The sequence below is a fragment of the Sycon ciliatum genome, chromosome 4, assembly GCF_964019385.1.
Source record: "Sycon ciliatum chromosome 4, ocSycCili1.1, whole genome shotgun sequence".
NCBI lineage: Eukaryota > Metazoa > Porifera > Calcarea > Leucosolenida > Sycettidae > Sycon > Sycon ciliatum.
In genome coordinates this window covers 407,421-426,375 of record NC_088646.1, presented here as the reverse complement: position 1 = coordinate 426,375, position 18,955 = coordinate 407,421, and the positions used below count along the sequence as shown (strand labels likewise).

At 46.8% G+C, this 18,955-nt stretch overlaps 1 protein-coding gene across 2 annotated transcripts in view; it reads right to left on the bottom strand.

Annotated features, from left to right (window-relative positions):
- LOC135813756 (uncharacterized) overlaps positions 1-18,955 on the bottom strand; it is a 69,133-nt gene that overhangs the window by 3,430 nt on the left and 46,748 nt on the right. For both annotated transcript variants that reach the window (XM_065326762.1, XM_065326763.1), the window contains exons 30-39: positions 17,523-17,600; positions 16,673-16,729; positions 15,694-15,773; positions 8,862-9,837; positions 7,030-8,016; positions 6,308-6,370; positions 5,249-5,332; positions 2,982-3,707; positions 2,663-2,725; positions 2,230-2,323 (exon numbers count right to left, since the gene is read on the bottom strand). In XM_065326762.1, coding sequence (XP_065182834.1) covers positions 2,230-2,323; positions 2,663-2,725; positions 2,982-3,707; positions 5,249-5,332; positions 6,308-6,370; positions 7,030-8,016; positions 8,862-9,837; positions 15,694-15,773; positions 16,673-16,729; positions 17,523-17,600 — 3,208 coding nt within the window. The remainder of the gene's footprint in view (positions 1-2,229; positions 2,324-2,662; positions 2,726-2,981; positions 3,708-5,248; positions 5,333-6,307; positions 6,371-7,029; positions 8,017-8,861; positions 9,838-15,693; positions 15,774-16,672; positions 16,730-17,522; positions 17,601-18,955) is intronic.

Below are 18,955 nucleotides of genomic sequence, written 5' to 3'. Positions count from 1 at the left end.
ATCAGCACTGGCCAGCACTGGCCAGCACTGGTCAGCACTGGTCAGCACTGGTCAGCACTGGATATGATAACGAGTCGCATATTTAACGATTGTCCAAAATCCATACGTTAATGAGAACATACCATAACGATCTTGCAGTCTTCAGGCATATCCGCACATATAACATATGAGGCCTCACAGCCTCAACAGAACTTATTATAACGAAGAATTGTCACCCGTTAAAACGTTAGATTTGCTTCCTCGTTATATTTACATGTCTTACAGTAATCAGCAGTTAGCAGCTAGTATGCCCTATTTACAAACAGCAGCTTGAGCCCCAGGCCCGGAGCCAGTTCCTGAGGGGCGGTAGAGCTCCATGTCAGCTACATGTCCTATCATTTCCCCCTGGCTGCTAGCACAGCAGCCCTCACAGAACAGGGAGACAGGGATTAGAACAGGGAGACTCTAACGAGGATAGCTTATTAGTGCTTCCATGGACTTTCCACGAATGCTGGAATTGGTAAAAACTGATACGGCCATGACCATATAAGGGCGTCGGAACCGCACTGGCCGGGGCGGCCATGGCCGCCCCACTTTTTCGGCTTTTTTGTTTAGGCCACGCCGTTTTTTTCTATGTTTCGCGTCACCTTATTCGATGAAATCAATGAGGGAGGGCGAAAAAAATAAAAAAGCCATCCAAAAAAAACAGTGTACGTGCATTGCATTTGTGTACAGTGAAGCGACGCGGCACTGTTCATGTACATGAATACATGAGTGTATCCCCTCTGCCATGCTTGTGGTCCAAATACAGGCGACATGGTGATTGTGTGACTTGCGGCCCAGCTTATTTCATTACCCTGTTCATCGTAGCCCCCCCCCCCCCTTTCCCAATCTGTACTCTCTTGTACCATCATCCTTCAATCATGTCAATGCGACGGACCCCACGTTAGGCGGTCAGCCTTTGGGTCATCCTAATAAAGTTATTATTATTACTATTATTGCACGCACATGTAGTACATGTACATGTACGCAAGAGGTACACAAAAGGAAGTATATAGGGCTGTTTTTTGTTGTAACTCAGAGTTTCATGGCAAAAAAACCAATCATCAGACAACATTGTTGTGAACATTGTTGTCTGATGATTGGTTTTTGCCATGAAACTCTGAGTTACAACAAAAAACAGCCCTATATACTTCCTTTTGTGTACCTCTTGCGTACTACGCTCTGCCCATTCAGGGCATTTGAGCACTATTGCAGGTTAAGGCGCACACCCTCTGTGTACATGTACATGTACAATGACAGTACATGTGTGTGAGCTGAGTTACATTTTCCGGTTTTCTGGGTTTGCATTAAATTTGTATTGCATTTTCAAAAATAAAAATTTTTGTTCCGTTTTTTTTTGAACTCCGGCTGTGAAATACATGCGCGCGGGGGACGCGAAACATAGATAAAAAACGGTGTGGCCTTAGCACACTGCAACAAAGCGCGATGATCTCAGCGCAAACGCGGCAAATCCTTCTCCCCAATCATGGTTTGTTGCAGAATCAAAGTCCATTTAGAAAAGCGATCCTGTCAGCTTTTCTATTATTGTGTGTACACTGAAATGGCACCAAATGCCTGGGAATGGTTCAATTTTTGAATTTTTTTCCCGGGGAGGGTAACGTTCGTCCCCGATCGTAGCATCTTCTTGGTTTTTTGCAGAATCAAAAAGTCTTTCATTGTAGTTACCGTACACTGAAATGGCACCAAATGCCCGGAAATGCTTGCAATTGGCTTCAATTTTTGAAATTTTTCCCGGGGGACGACCCCGGACCCCCCTTCCATGGCCGCCCCACCTCCAAAGTCGGTGCGACGCGCCTGCCATACCAGTACTCGCCGCACTAGTGGCACTGGCCCTGCACCCCATCCCCTAATACTAGCAGTTAGCCGCCGCCTGAAATCAGCAATTACAAGACTCCCTGTGCCGGAAATCCGCAATTACAAGACTCCCGTGCGCGTGCCTGAGATCAGCAGCTACAAGGCACCACTCTGTAATGGCATTGAACGAAACATTCTGCTTACACGATGCTCTAGTGCAGCAAGCTCAGCCTAATTACAGAAATCAGCTATCAGCTCACGCCAGCATAACACAGTATCAGAGACAAAACAGCACCTGGTTCCCGGAGCATGCCATGAACTTGTTGGTCGGCCTACGCCCGTGCCCCACTCAACACTGCCTGGTGCAAAACCTGATGTACTGGTAGATCTTACCTGCTGGAGTATAGACTGTTGGCTTTGAGAAGAGTGAGGGCTTCTCACAGATTTCAACCACACGCTCCTCCACCAGACCAGAATTGCAGAGATTCTGTCATCATACATACATCCACACATGCACATACACAAGGGCACATACACATGCACACGCACATGCACACAGACACACACGGATACATGATCATGACATTAAACTACATGATGGCACTGTGAATGATGCGTTGCAAACTGCAAGGTCAGTACACCAGACACATGCACACACATGTATGTAATCACACGCATGTAATCACACACACACACATGCAATCACACACACACACACACACGCACACACGCACACACACACACACACACACACGCACACGCACATGCACATGCACACGCACACACACACACACACTTCCACATACAGACTCATTAAAAACCCTACCTCTAACAGTTGGTTGACAACAGTAGGGCGGAAAACATCAGCAAACAACTCATGGAGTCGACTCTACACAAAACAGAACCAAAGCACACAGAGTCACAGACACATGGGTAGATATTAAGTACAGTACTTGTTGCAATGTTCTAGTTCCAAATCACACCAAGACCGGGTTTGCATAGATTCCAAGCTCCCTATTCTTAAACTGCACACATACCATTAACTATCTTTATTTCCCCAAACTCCTAAGTTTTTTTTCACACGCATGGTAGTGCAACAGTGATACTGAAGTACAACAGAGTGTTGTAGACTTGTCTCGTCTCACCTTCTTGATTCCAGGTTGGGACATGATGAGTCTTGCAACACCATACAGCATTTGCTCTGCTGATCCCTCCATAGTAACACCTTCTGAACTCAGCCATGGACGGCTAGCAAAGTTCAGCTGGCGCGGCTTACTTGTATGAACGGTAGGTACACTGGCCACCGTGTGCAGGTCAAGGTGAACGGAACGGCGACGCGCCGGAGGAGTCTTGTTGAACTTCTGCAGCAGCGTCGGCATCTCAGCACTGTCCTGAGCGCGAGCAGAGCCTTGAGATGATGCCAGTGGGTCGGAGGCTGAGCCTGCATCTGCTGGTGTTGCTGTGCCCTTGGTAGAGGACGATGATTTGGGAGTTGATGGTACCTGTTGACCCTGCTTGTATTTACTAGGACTACCTGTAGCACCAGTACTACTAGTAAGAGTATTGGCATTAGCAGCAGTGGACCTACTTGCCTCGCCAGTACTACTGACAATACCAGTGTCGCTCACAGACACACTGCCATCTTGTCCTACATTGCTAGCAGCAGCAGCAGCAGCAGCAGCAGTAGTAGCATGATCCAGCGCAGTGCCACTTTCACCAGTCTGCACATCTGCAACACCACCATTAGCCTCGGCAGTGTCCACGACACTGCTCGCTAGCTTTACTGATGATGTGCTGGGATCTGCAGCCGCAGCAGCGGGCATCTCTGTCTTCACTGCCATGATCTCCGTGCTTTGCGACACTGGAATTCTCTGTGAAGTATGACACCACGCATGCATGTACACACAATCAAACAACAAAGAAGAAGATGTCACACAATTATACACCACTACCCAAAACAAAGAACATGTCCACACTAAAGATACCTGGTACGTTAAAGTCCTTGCAGACACGCACGCACGCACACGCACCCACACACATATTACACACACATATTACACACACATATTACACACACATATTACACACACATATTACACACACATATTACACACACATATTACACACACATATCACACACACACACACACACACACACACACACACACACACACACACACACACACACACACACACACACACACACACACACACACACACACACACACACACACACACACACACACACACCTTTGACCTTTGACCTTTGACGCCCATCGCCGGAGGCGATGATAGCAATGCTACGGCAGAAGCCATAGCAACTTGTGCTGGGATTACACCATTCAACAGGTTGCAAGGCTGAAGAATTGACCGTCACTATTCAGCCTGGTCTACACCATACAGCTATTTGGAGTGACATTTTCTGGCCAGTGAATCCCTTTTTTGGTCTTTTTCATTTTTCATTTTTTTTTTCCCGCACACACATCACACCACATACTCCGGCATGCACTGGCTGTTGGTAACCACCCAGGAGAAAGAAAGAAAAGTCAGGAAGAGTCTGAGAAAGAGAAGAAAGACGTGTGTGACCATAATCGTCGGGAATCGAACCCGCAATCTATCGATTGGAAATCGCTGCACATACCACTGCACCATATGGGACACACACACACACACACACACACACACACACACACACACACACACACACACACACACACACACACACACACACACACACACACACACACACACACACACACACACACACACACACACACACACACACACACACACACACACACACACACACACACACACACACACACACACACACACACACACACACACACACACACACACACACACACACACACACACACACACACACACACACACACACACACACACACACACACACACACACCTCAGACCTCAGACCTGCCCATCGCGGAAGCGATGATAGCGAACAGCTATGTTAGGCATAGCAACTTGTGCTGGGATTACACCATTCAACAGCTTGCAAGGCTGATGAATTGACCGCCACTATTTTTAGCCTGGTATCCACCACACAGCTGATTGAAGTGACTTTTTCTGGCCAGTGAATCCCTATTTTCATTTTTCCATTTTTTCTACACACACACACCACACCACATACTCCGGCATACACTGGCTGTTGGTAACCACCCAGGAGAATGAAAGAAAAGTCAGGAAGAGACCGAGAAAGAGAAGAAAGACGTGTGCGACCATAATCGTCGGGAATTGAACCCGCAACCTCTCGATTGGAAATCGACTGCACATACCACTGCACCATATGGGACACACACACACACACACACACACACACACACACACACACACACACACACACACACACACACACACACACACACACACACACACACACTGCACTCACAGAAGTAACTGACGACTGCACCATCCAACATTTAGCATTGACAGTTGCCACAGCTCCACTCTCTTTCACACCAGCAAGAAGTACCTAGAAAGCACAACAAGAAGAACACAAAACTTGAGAACACAAGTACAGCCCCATAATCTTTCTTCAATACCTGAGTCGCTAAGATGATGGTTTCTACTAATTCTAGTAGTGGCTCTGATGCTTCTGATGCTTCTGTGTCCAGTGTCTAACCTGTCCTCTGCTGTGTGTCAGGCCTGTGCTGAAAATACACACTCTTGTAGGTTCAATCTTTCCACCGTTGACTGCTGACGCCATGCCACTGTTCTAGTCAAAACAAAACACATTCACCCTGTTTCCTTGGTGATGTCTACTTACCACTACTACCAGCAAGTACCGGATTTTCCAGAGTATAAGCCCCCCCCCCCCCCATTTTGCCACGAAACAGAGACATCTACCGTTTATCACCGTTAAAGAGGAAGTATACCCTAAAATCAAATTTTCACCAGTTGTAGTCTTCGGAGTGCTGAGTCGAATGGTCTTGCAGCAGTTTTTTCAGTCTTTATTCCCAGTCAACACGGTTGAGTAAGCGGTCACGTGGCCGCTTACTCAACCGTGTTCGATTGGGAATAAGGGCCGAACGCTGCATCGCAGCCTTTTCGGACCAACAGCAGTCGACTCAGCGGCCAAAAGACTACAACATATGGACCAATCGCGGATGTCATCCGCGCTTTTATAAGAACGAAACGGCGTTTTTAGTGACTTTTTCCATACAAATCCCTATCTAGTAGGGCGCAGTCACCCAGTTTCGGTGGAAGTGCACGAGTTCGATTGGGAACAAAGGAGGAAGGGAGCGTCTCAGCTTCCTCGGACCAAGACCATTCGACTCAGCACCCCGAAGACTACAACTGGTGAAATTTGATTTTAGGGTATACTTCCCCTTTAATTTGATCATTGGAGCATACGCAAAGACATGCACACGCGTGTGGTAATGTGCATGCAGACACCAGCTGCAAACACACAGCTTACGGTCATTGCTACTGTCATTGCTACACTTACCAGTTGAAAGTTCACTAGATACTGCAGGTGATCCATGATGGACAACTGACAATTTCCATCAAACTGTACAATCACAACAACAACAACAAAATAACAGTGACAATAATGACAAAAATGATAACGATGACAGCACACCAATATTGACAATATTGACAACGCTGCCGCACATAACAACAACAACAACAACAGAAAGACAACATGCACACATCACCTCACAATCAACGGTCTCTGAGCTACAATAACTAAATCAATACACTATTCCGCTGCTGTCGCTGATCACAACACAATGACGGAGTGAGAGCAGTTTCTAGCATTGCTCCAATGACTGATCACTGTCAATGTAGAATCATTTATATAACCGGGGGGATAGCGCCCACTGCTCCTAAGACTATGTTATCCTGCTGATGAAATCTCCAGGGTGACAACAAAAGCTAACATCATGTGCTCCAGACTGCTGCAAGTTTTTTCTTCTCTCTTTTTCTTCTAGCAAGTACAAAGGAGGTCAGCGGATGCCCAGTACGAGTTTCCAAATATCCGGGACACCCTGGCAATGGGACATGCCAGAATATACCTGATGTGACCTTTTTGCAGCATAGAGACCAAGTGTAAGTGTTTGGAGTAAGAAAAATAATGTGTAAATGGATGCAGTGGAGTTTACGAATGGTTTGAAAAGTTCATCCCCCACTTGTTAAGAAATGGATTTTCCATGTTCAAGTACATACCTTGATCTTGTGAATAGTGGCTAGTGACATGCCCTGCCAGCCACATTCTTCAATCTGATCAAACAACATCTTAGCAGCACTGATATCAGCATCACTCCACTGCAGATAGTCAGCGCACAGATTCTGATACTCAGCCAGTGACAGCGGTGTGATACTGGCACTTGGCAAACTACTCCGACGGTATCTCTCCGCTAAAGAATCACCAACGACGTCATCAGTATCATCCATGTCTTCCTCTCTGCTCTCCTCTGTATCAAACAAGCTGTAGAGCTCATCAGGGTCAAGGTGCTCAGTCAGTAGAGGTTCCGATGATTTTAGACGTACACGCTGACAGTCTGTGGCCCGCACAAACTTTCTCAACTGCCAGCAACTTAGCGTGTCCTGCGACTCGCCATCGTCTAGTGTAGCGTTCTCACAATCCACAGTCAGGTTGATGAGATGTTCATCTTTCAATGAGTACAACTCAATCGAGCAGGGTTTCAGTGCTACATTGGTGTCACTCAGACCCAGTACACGTGTCAGACCCACACTCACATCGCCTTGCTCACCATCACCACCACCACCACCACCAGCACTAGCACTAGCAGTAGTGGATGAAGCAGCAGCAGCAGTAGCATTGCCAGTAGTTCTAGTGCTTGAAGTTGCAATCAAACTGGAGCCAATGCCCTCATCACCCGAACTGTCTGCATCACTGTCAAAGCCAAACGAAACAGACTTTTTTTCAGCTGCGGACTGTGTGGATGCCGCGGTTCCTGCCGATGATGTCGTCTTCGAACTGACCGCCTTGTTGCCCATACTAGCCTGGGGAGTTGATGATGATGCTGATGCAGTGGAAGCAGCAGCAGCACTCGTGTCAGTAGTGGTCCCTTGCACTGCCTCGAGGACATTGTAGGCTAATCCTCTCCAGACTTTTTCTTCTCCCAGTGCACCCACAGCACTAGCCTTCTGATTGATACTCTTACTCGGCAAATATCCATCAATTGCAAGCTACAGCAGCAACAGCAACAAGAACAACCACACGAGACAACAACAACCACACGAGACAACAACAACCACACGAGACAACAACAACCACACGAGACAACAACAACCACACGAGACAACAACAACCACACGAGACAACAACAACCACAACCACAACAACAACAACAACAACAACAACAACAACAACAACAACAACAACAACAACAACAACAACAACAACAACAACAACAACAACAACAACAACAACAACAACAACGCTTATTGGCGATGGTGCCATCGTGAGAATAAAGAATTCAATTCAAAAAACAACAACAACAACAACAACAACAACAACAACAACAGCAACAGCAACAGCAACAGCAACAGCAACAGCAACAGCAACAGCAACAGCAACAGCAACAGCAACAGCAACAGCAACAACAGGAGATGAAGAACAGAGCAAGTCAAGCATGGGGTAGATGCTGCACTCTTTATTGTCATACAGTGGTCATTTTATAATCCGACACAATTTGTACACCACAGAAGTTATGCTGGATTCACAAATCTAGAGTTTTATACTGTTATAGTGACTACAGCATACAGCATTCTACTTGAATACAGTTCCTACCTAATCACATGCCAGTAGCATACCTGCCAAGTGGCAACCGTTGCAAACTTAAGGTGGGGACAATGACATACCTATAGCTATGAACATGTATACAACATGTAGCTGTGAGGCATGTGACAAATACACTTTTGGGTGTTGCCTGTTACCCTATTACCACCCTCGATATCGGGACGGTCCCAGCCAAATAGGAGGTGATTGGCAGGTATGCAGTAGAGACAGTCTACTCGAGTACAGTTCCTACCTTATCAGATGCCAGTAAGGAGCCGATGCAGTGGAATGCTCCGATTCTCAAATCATCTTCATTCAGAGTAGGCCGGCTGGTGTCCACTTCCTTTGTAATGACTTTCTGAGAGTTTGCTGCAATGGCATCAAAGTCTTCAATGTCTGACACATCACTCTCGTTTCCCTCTGCATCACTCTCCACATCCAGTACATCCGTTGCACCACCACCACCAGCACCACCAGCACCACCAGCACCACCACCACCAGCAGCAGCAGCAGCAGCAGCAGGAGTAGCAGCAGCAGGAGTAGTGAGATTCGTAACAGTGGTAGTCGAGGTAGCCGAGGTAGTAGCGGGCAGCACAGAAGGTACTGGTGTCGCGGAGACTACATCAGCTGACTCTAACCCATCCCCTGCATTCTTAACACTATCACTGGTGTCCAGCTCAGCATCATCAGCAGCTGCAGCAGCATTGGTACTTGAGCCATGTTCCTGACCAGTAGACACAGAATGCCCGCCAGGAAGTGAGGCGTCCACCGCAGCAGCAGTCTTACACACACTCTGCTTGGTCAGACCACTGGCAATGTCACTTAACAAGGGAGCATCATCCGCCGCGACCAGAACAACAGCTTCTGCCTTGCCGTCACCTGGTTGTTCTAACGGACGCCTGCTACCTGTGCGGCGTCGCTTAGAAGGCGGCGGCGGTGGCACATCTGTGTCTTCATCAGCACTTGCAAGATCCGAATCATCACTAGCTCCTTCCAGTGCTTTGCGGCCTGCAGTAGACTGTGTGCCTGCTGCTAAACGTCTCTTCCTGGCAGGGGCTAGATTGCGTGTAACCGTCTTCTCACCAGACACACCACAAGCATTGAACATGCTCTCCTGTACGGTAACGTTGAGTGAGATGTAACCGTGTGTCTTCAGTAACTGATACAGCTGCCGGCCATTAGCCAAGCCACTGGTCGGCTGATTGCGCACCTCAAACAAATCAAAGTACCTGCCCACAAGACAATACACACGCATACACACACGCACGCATGCACATTCACACATACGCATAGACACACGCATGCGCACGCGCACACACACGCACACACGCACGCACGTACCGGTACAATGTTCTATATCAGGTGTGTGCATGGCTTGCCTCAGATAATGCTTCCCCAGATAGTAATCAAGCCGATTCATACTTCATTTTTTGCGACGCGAAAGCGCGATGTGGAAGTGCGAAATGTCTTGCGATGGCGACGTCTGATTTATACTTTTCTGGTCATTTTGCGAGACGCCGCGAGTCGCACTTCACGTGGCCAACTTTTTGCAACTATAAAATGTTGTTCTCTAGGCAACAGGAAGTTGTGCTGGGAAACTCGATTATTGCCGTGTGCATGCGTGTCTAGAAAAATCTAGTGATGTTGTTCTTGTATCGTTTCTTTTTATTTTGTGAGAGACGAGCGCAAGAGCAAGATGGATATGGACATAGCTTTGGATGTCGCAGCAGCCTGTTTGCTGCTAGCTGCTGCGTTTCAGCGTCGGAGGACGGCACGGACCAGACGTTGGTGTGTTCGTCTGTATTAGCAGCACAGGTCAGAGCGGGGGTCGTACCAGTCAGACATTGTGCAGATGAGAAGTGTAGACGAGAGCCTGCACTTAAAGTATGTGCGTATGTCGCCGGCTGTTTTCGACCGCTTACTCCTCCTGACAGAGCCGTTCTTGCCGGTGAGGCACCAGCTGAATTCCGCAACAAGACCGGAAATAACTAATGTGGACCGTTTAGCCCTGACGCTGCAATATCTGGCCTCAGGAGAGTCCATGCAGAACATTGCCATCCAGTTCCGTGTGGGCCACTCCACTGCCCACCACATCATTATCGATGTATGCCAAGCCATCTGGGCTGGTCATACATCATTATCGATGTATGCCAAGCCATCTGGGCTGGTCTTGTTGACAAGTACATGCAGTGCCCTTCAAAACCAGCTGAGTGGGCTGCTATAGCAACAGATTTCTACGCAAGCTGGAACTTCCCACACTGCATTAGTGCGATCGATGGGAATTTCCTCGGTTGATCATATGCCATGCAAAACACTTTTATTTAAACGATATTCTTTATTGAGTGCTGATAAGTTCCTTTTTTGTGTTGTGCATTAGATTCACTATCAACGATATGTCCGGGCGCAACCTCTGCAATGTCAACCTGGGTTTTGTTGAACATGCCAACATGGTCTCCATGGAGGAATTGATCGAAATGTTCCAACGCCATTCTGGCTACATCCCGCAAGTTTTAGTGGGAAAAACAAGCGGCATTGTGTATCGTTGCGGGGAAGCGAAGCTGATCGCACCATGCGACCGAGTTTTGGTCGTCCAGACGCATAGCTTCTTTTCCAACCCTGTGGAGAAGTATGAAGAGGGCCTCAAGCTGTCGACGGGACTCCACAACATCGAAGTCCGTGACACAATGTGCGGACGGTCTGCGTTTGCCGCAAATGACATTTCTGAGGGCGGGTTCGTATGCGAGTATGTGGCGGCAAAGCCAGAACTTCTGCCCGAGGAAGTGATCAAGGCCAGGGAAGCAGAATACGAAAGGCGTGAATTGGGCTGCTACATTCTGCAGTGCCGGCAAGCCTGCTCTCAGCTTGTGTTCGATGCGACGGAAACAACACTGGCTGAGAGCAGGTTTATCAACCATGCCCCCAAACGTTCCCGCAACAACAATTTGCTCCTCATGAGCCCTGACGCTGCGGAACATTTAGCCCTGACGCTGCAATATCTGGTCTCAGGAGAGTCCATGCAGAACATTGCCATCCAGTTCCGTGTGGGCCACTCCACTGCCCACCACATCATTATCGATGTATGCCAAGCCATCTGGGCTGGTCATACATCATTATCGATGTATGCCAAGCCATCTGGGCTGGTCATACATCATTATCGATGTATGCCAAGCCGTCTGGGCTGGTCTTGTTGACAAGTACATGCAGTGCCCTTCAAAACCAGCTGAGTGGGCTGCTATAGCAACAGATTTCTACGCAAGGTGGAACTTCCCACACTGCATTAGTGCGATCGATGGGAAGCACATCAATATGCAAGCGCCTCACAACTCTGGCAGCAGCTTCTTCAATTACAAGAACTTTCACTCCATTGTTCTTCTGGCTGCTGTGGATGCGCAATACCGCTTCGTCATGGTTGACATCGGCACCAGTGGTCGCGAAAGTGACGGCGGTGCGTTCTCTATGAGTGCTCCTACATAAGCTGTCGAGCCATGGAATCCATGGTGCTTGCTTCACGTGGCTCCATAATTATCTGACGGGCAGACAGCAAAGGGTGCGTGTCGGCTCTGCTCTGTCTGCCAAAGGGCATGTGCAGCCTGGAGTTCCCCAGGGATCAATCCTGGAACCTCTTCTCTTTCTTGTGTATGTTAACGATCTGGCGGAAATGGAACAGACGTCACTATATGCTGATGATACAGCACTACTTGTGACAGCACCCACTCTTCCCGAGGCTAGTGCCAAGTTACAGTCCAACATAGATGCGGTTATTCATTGGATGGAAAAATGGAAATTGCAGCCTAACTCTTCGAAAACTACTGTAATGTGTGCAGAATGCAACATACCAGTTGATATCTAGCCCTGCCCTAGCTCCCCGCGCGTCTCTTACTTTTCAGTTCCCCTTTAATTCTTTTTCTTTCTCCCCTCTAGCTCTATTACCGCCATGGTTGGCTATCGCCCACATCACCTTTTTCATTGGCTAGTGCCACGTGACTGAATAAATAATAATAATAATAATAATATTAACTGGTTTGAGGGAAAGAGACAAACGGGAAAAGTCTGAAGAAAAAATTGACTGCCACCACCAGGACTCGAACCAGGGACCCTCGCTTGTAGCCAGCGATGCTCTAACCACTGAGCTATGGTGTAGTCGTCATCCCAGCAGAGGCCGTTCAACATTTTCTTCAGACTTCGTAACTCACACTTCCTGTGAATCCACACAGGCGGGTGGGACGCAGCCCTCACTGTAACCCACACACTTCACGTACAAACTAGCACGCGGGGAGCCCCAAGTCATAAAATATTAACTGGTTTGAGGGAAAGAGACAAACGGGAAAAGTCTGAAGAAAAAATTGACTGCCACCACCAGGACTCGAACCAGGGACCCTCGCTTGTAGCCAGCGATGCTCTAACCACTGAGCTATGGTGTAGTCGTCATCCCAGCAGAGGCCGTTCAACATTTTCTTCAGACTTCGTAACTCACACTTCCTGTGAATCCACACATAATAATAATAATAATAATAATAATAATAATAATGTTGAGGAGGATTCGGCCAGTGAGTCCAGTGAGTCCGGTGAGTGTGAGAGCGAGAATGATTGTGTGAGTAAGAGTGGGTGCGAGCGTGTGTTTTCTAGTAGGAAGTCATCAGTGTATAAGCATCTTGTATCTCGTCCTGATTGCTGCAAGGTGTATTCTGATTCTTCTTTTTCTGTTTTGTGCCGTGCTCGTCATGGTTATAAGTTGCAGTTGAGTGTGTTAGAAGCTGTTTGTCAACGTATTCATAAGCCTAATCTGTGTGTCCAGAAGGACAGCATTATTCGTTTGAAATTGTTCTAGTAGCAGCTTGTTCTGTCTGTTTGGCCCTGGTTGGCCATGGTGTCATATCTTGTGTCACAGTATACTAGTAGTCTTTACAAGTTCGTTAAGTGCTTTCGCAGTTTTTCCTGTTATTACCTTAGTGCTAGGATTATCATTTTCATAGGTGTTGTTTCTTCTCACTCCATTTCTCTTTATTAGTATCTTTCTGGATTGTTTTTCATTAGTACAACGTAGCTTCCTGAGGAGTGTTGTGCGAAAACTAGTTCGAAGTACGATTTTTTGTTCATCATTTTCTCCATATCACATTTTTTCTTTCTTCCATGTTCTTCACTGCCTTCGTATCCACTCGTTTTTTGAATACAATAAAAGCCTTTGTGAAATGTCGGTTCAGCTCGTTCTGTTGATCGCAATTCTAAAATAATAATAATAATAATAATGTCGATTGTCACTGGACGATGACGAGACCAGTAGGCGATTTGACAAAGCGGTCTAACTACAATTCGAAGCAGCAAAGCAGCGCACCACCCAACTTGGGTGGGTCAAAAATATCCACAAAAAAAATAAAAAAATATCGTCCAGTGACAATCGACATTCTTTGTTCCGTTGGGACTGTAGCTTGTGCTCGTTTTCGTTGCGCTTGCCTTCCCCTCTTTGGTCTTTCCATAACCTTGAACCTTCCAAGTTGGAAGGCTGTCGGTTAGCGCTACGGAAATGTGTTGAAGCTAGGTGTCAGGACGTCGAATGTCTCAGTACTCTGTCAGTTTTGTGCCTAGTTGTTGCACTTTCTGACTGTACAGTCAACTTCGCTAATAACGACTGCGGATATAACGACAATTCGCGAATAACGACCGAGTTTCCATGCCCAGAGCAAAATCCCATCTAACTGTATACATTTTACTTCGGATATAACGACTATCTGAATAACGACAATTCGCGAATAACGACATGCTTTTAGTGCCCCGAGGTCATATTCACTGCTTGAACAACGACTTTCTGGGCTTTTGACAGCTATTTCAAGTACCTGTCAGTCAAGTACATGTACCTGTCATGCAGAAGTACCAGAACCTATGGTGATGGATAATAATTATTATTATTATAAAGGCACACATGCAAGAAAATGCAGCCAAAGGGGGGGGGGGGGGCTTTTTCTTCCTTTTGTATGTTGGCTTCAAAATTGTTAGATTTACCAGCACACCTATATGTATACAATGTACATGTAGTTGTACATGATTGTACAGTAATCATGACACATGTACATGTCTCTGGCCCTGTAGATGGCTCAAAAAGGCATATTTTTCAATTGATTTCCCTTGCATATTGAATTTTTATTTCCTTTCTACTGCAATATGAAAAATAAAGTACACATTGACATAGAGCAAGAAAAGAGCTTGATTTTGATATGCATGTCATACTATACAAAATATGGGTTCACATACATTCAAATGGGACTTCGGTTATAAGGACACTTCGCGAATAAGGACACTTTTCTGATGCCCCGCCGAATGTCGTTATTGGCGAAGTTGACTGTATATAGTATCTAGTTACAGTGGTGGAGAGTTACTCTTAACTCGTTTCCATATGTCCTTTTCCTTTCTAATAATAATAATAATCATAATAATAGAGAGGTTTTGCAAAACGAAAATGTGTACGAACTTTCGCTCTGCGTGATGAAGTGAGAAACTTCGCACGAACTTTCGCAACTTTGGACGCGAAACTTGCAAGGTACGCGAAATGAACTGTCGTAGGAAGTTTCGTGAGATTGGGTCATGACGTACGTGCACTTGGCGCGTTCAAACTACGAAAATGTGCAGAACACAAAGTTCGTGCGAAAATTCATACACATTTTCGCAAGGCCTGTCGCGAAACTTTGTTCGAATTTTCGTTCTGCAGAACCTCTCTAATACTAATAGTTCTGGTGGTGACAGTCAATTATTTCTTCAGACTTTTCCCATTTGTGTCTTTCCCTCAAACCAGTGAATAAAGGAGACATAATAATAATAAACCCACGCCGTACAAGTACCACCAGGATTTGATTGGACAAAGCAAGTTTTCCAGAGCAAGCCAAAGTTGTGCCAGATAGAGCAGAAAAGCACAATTTTATCAAAGCTTTGGCTCTCGTTAAAATGACACATATTTAATGAACAGTATGTACACTGATGTACATGCACACATGCACAAACATACACACATATGCATACATACATACACACATATGCATACATACAAGCACACATAAGTTAGATACACACGTACAAGCACATACATACACACATACCCTGGTGTCAGGATGTAACCGTTGAAGGCATGCGGAAAGTGCCCGTGGATACGTTTGTACTCGGATTTTTCCTTGTAGCGCTGCAGTGCACAAACAGGAACACACACACGTTTGCATGCATACACACACGCACACACGCACACGCGCGCACACACACACACACACACACACACACACACACACACACACACACACACACACCATTGGACCATTGGACGCCCATCGCCGGAGGCGATGATAGCGACGCTACAGCAGAAGCCATAGCAACTTGTGCTGGGATTGCACCATTCAACAGCTTGCAAGGCACACACACGTATGCACACACAACAATGCATGAAGACAGATAGGCCTGACGGGTGGACAGACAGAGACAGTCAAGCAGACATTACGGACGGACGTATGGACAAACACACAGAACACATACTCACGGACATCACCCTGTGGCTATCATCAACTCACCAAAACACCCGCATTGTCAGACTTCTCCAACATCCAACACATAAATAATGTGAGCTACATGACTGTACTAGTATTGTGGTTACCTGGCAACAGGACTACTCACAAAGAACATGTCCAACAGGAAACACATGAAGTAAGGTCTGGGTGGTCAAGCTGTGTTCAGTTAGTATTATCAAGAGTAGATAAACAAGAGTGTGCAACTCGCGGATGGGTTGGCCCACGGCGGAATTTTTTGTTGACGTAATCTTTTCGACGACGCACGCGCTGCGAGCCTTTTGGAGAGTTTTCCCTCGTGCACTTGGCTGGGCTTTACACTACAAGGTCGGTGCCCAGCACGTGCTCTCACACTGCTCTGCGGCAAAATGCGCGTTTCTCTGAAAAAAGGTGACGTAAACAAAAAATTCCGCCGTGGGCGCGGGGTATGTGCAGATTGTGCAGGAGAGATCCGGAGTTGCACACTCTTGTTTATCTACTCTTGGTATTACTGATGTACTGCACTGGAATGGACTTTGCCACTTACCATTCTCTTCAGCAAATGACTGGCTTGAAAACGCTGGAAAACGGCCTCCAGCAATTTCTGAGCATTTAAAACAAAAAAACAAGCAGAGAAAGAAGGCCTCCATTGTAAGATGAGATTTTGAATTCCCCCAATAGGCAGAATAACACAGTGTACTCCATGCACATGCCAGAGTTCTAAAGACAAGTCAGTACAGACCTGGGATGATGGTGATGACCCGCTGTTACCCAGTGAATAGGGATAATAGTGATGACATAGCAACTGCACATGTGATAGTACTATAACGGGCTACACAAACACTTGAACACCAGCATCCCCTGCCAGAACAACTGTCTGTCACATATTTCTTCATCAATGGTGGTAGAGAATGACCAGCACCAGCAGCAGTAGCAGCAGCAGCAGCAGCAGCAGCAGTAGCAGCAGCAGCAGTAGCAGCAGTAGCAGCAGTAACAGCAGCAGCAGCAGCAGCAGTAACAGCAGCAGCAACCACAGCAGCAGCAGCAGCAGCAGCAGCAGCAGCAGCAGCAGCAGCAGCAGCAGCAGCAGCAGCAGCAGCAGCAGCAGTAGTAGTAGCAGCAGTAACAGCAGCAGTAGTAGCAGCAGTAACAGCAGCAGCAGCAGCAGCAGTAGCAGCAGTAGTAGCAGCAGCAGCAGCAGCAGCAGCAGCAGCAGTAACAGCAGCAGTAGCAGCAGCAACAGCAGCAGCAGCAGCAGCAGTAGCAGCAACACATTCTCATATTGGCAAACGACTGATCATAGCGAAAATAACGGTTTCAAACACACGCTGCACTAGAACCAGGCATGTACACGTAGTACACATATTCATGTAGACGTAACGATTATGAGTACGTACCGAGTTGAATCCTTCAAGAGTGGAGAATGCATCGAGGGAATCAAACGACTCTTCAGACATGGCAGCTTTCGTTGTTGTCTACAAACAAACAGCAAAACACACCAGAGTGGCAGTTAGGCAATGGACATCCACAATGCAACTCTTCAAGGAACACAGTAGCAGCTAGTAGAGTGTGTGTGGGAAAAGTCCACAACTACTGCACATTACTACTACACTGTGTATAGACACTTACACAGCACTAGTTCAGCAAGTATTGGGCATTACAAACACTACATGTAGTATAGGGACATGTAGACAATCACTACTCATGACAATAGCCCACATTCTAGAACCAGAAGACATGTATGATTAACCCTTTACCGTTTGTATGTACAAATTTCGACCGCTCGCGGTCGATGACTTCTATGCGCACACCGCTGGACTGGTTCACCGCAGAGAGCTGGGATTTTCCCTACTGGTAGCCAAGATGTACGCGCAGAGGGTGCCGACAATTTTTTTGTGTGATGCAATATAAAAAATCGCGAAAATCGCGACTTGAAAACTGCGCTTTGGGAAAAGTGCGTACCCTGCGACTTTTGGTATTGCCTGAAGATTATTTCGACTTTTGCTTGAGCTGGCCTCACGACTGTCTGCCCTGCTGTGCAAGCCATGGACGCGGAGCAAGCTCTTTCGCTTCTGGAGACCCTTCCTGACGACTCTGTCGCTGCCTCATCCAGCGAAGATGAGTTTGTGGAGCCAGACAATCCTGTTGAAAATATTTATTCTGACGACGACCGCGACGATGACATGGCGAGTGAAAGCAGCGCCAGTGAGAGTGACATGGATGTCACAGCTGACGGCAGTGTCGCTGAGATGAGTGCCACTAATGGTGGAAGGGGACGTGGCAGAGAGAGAGGATTCGGCCGTGGAATAGGCCGTCGTCACGGTAGAGGTCGTGGTGCACAGGTACTATGGACAGCCAGCGGTGCAACCTGCACTAGTCGATATTTGCAATACTTGGGACAATGCTGACTAAGCTGTGACTGGTAACACTCCTGCATTCCACCCAGAGAATGAACCTGGTATCCACTTACCTGAGGGAGCCACTCCAGTGCAAGGATCTGATTTATTGCATATTGCAACAGTTTGCCCGATCGGCAATAAATCCAAATAAATATTAGTGCTAAATAGTGAAATCTGTGTTCGTTTTCTGGACTTGAAAGTTGTTGCATCGCATTCCTGAGGGTTTTTACTTTCAGAATCACCCCATTTTGTACATAATAAAAGTGAAAAATAAAAAAGTTACGGCATGAACAATGACGGTCGGTTTTTGCTGTACAAATACCTAAAACGGTAAAGGGTTAAGGTTGCCTGGTCTTTCTTCTGAAGCTGCATGTATGTGTGTTACCCTGCAGAATTCAATTGGTACCACTGTACGTTTGGCCCAGGTTTCT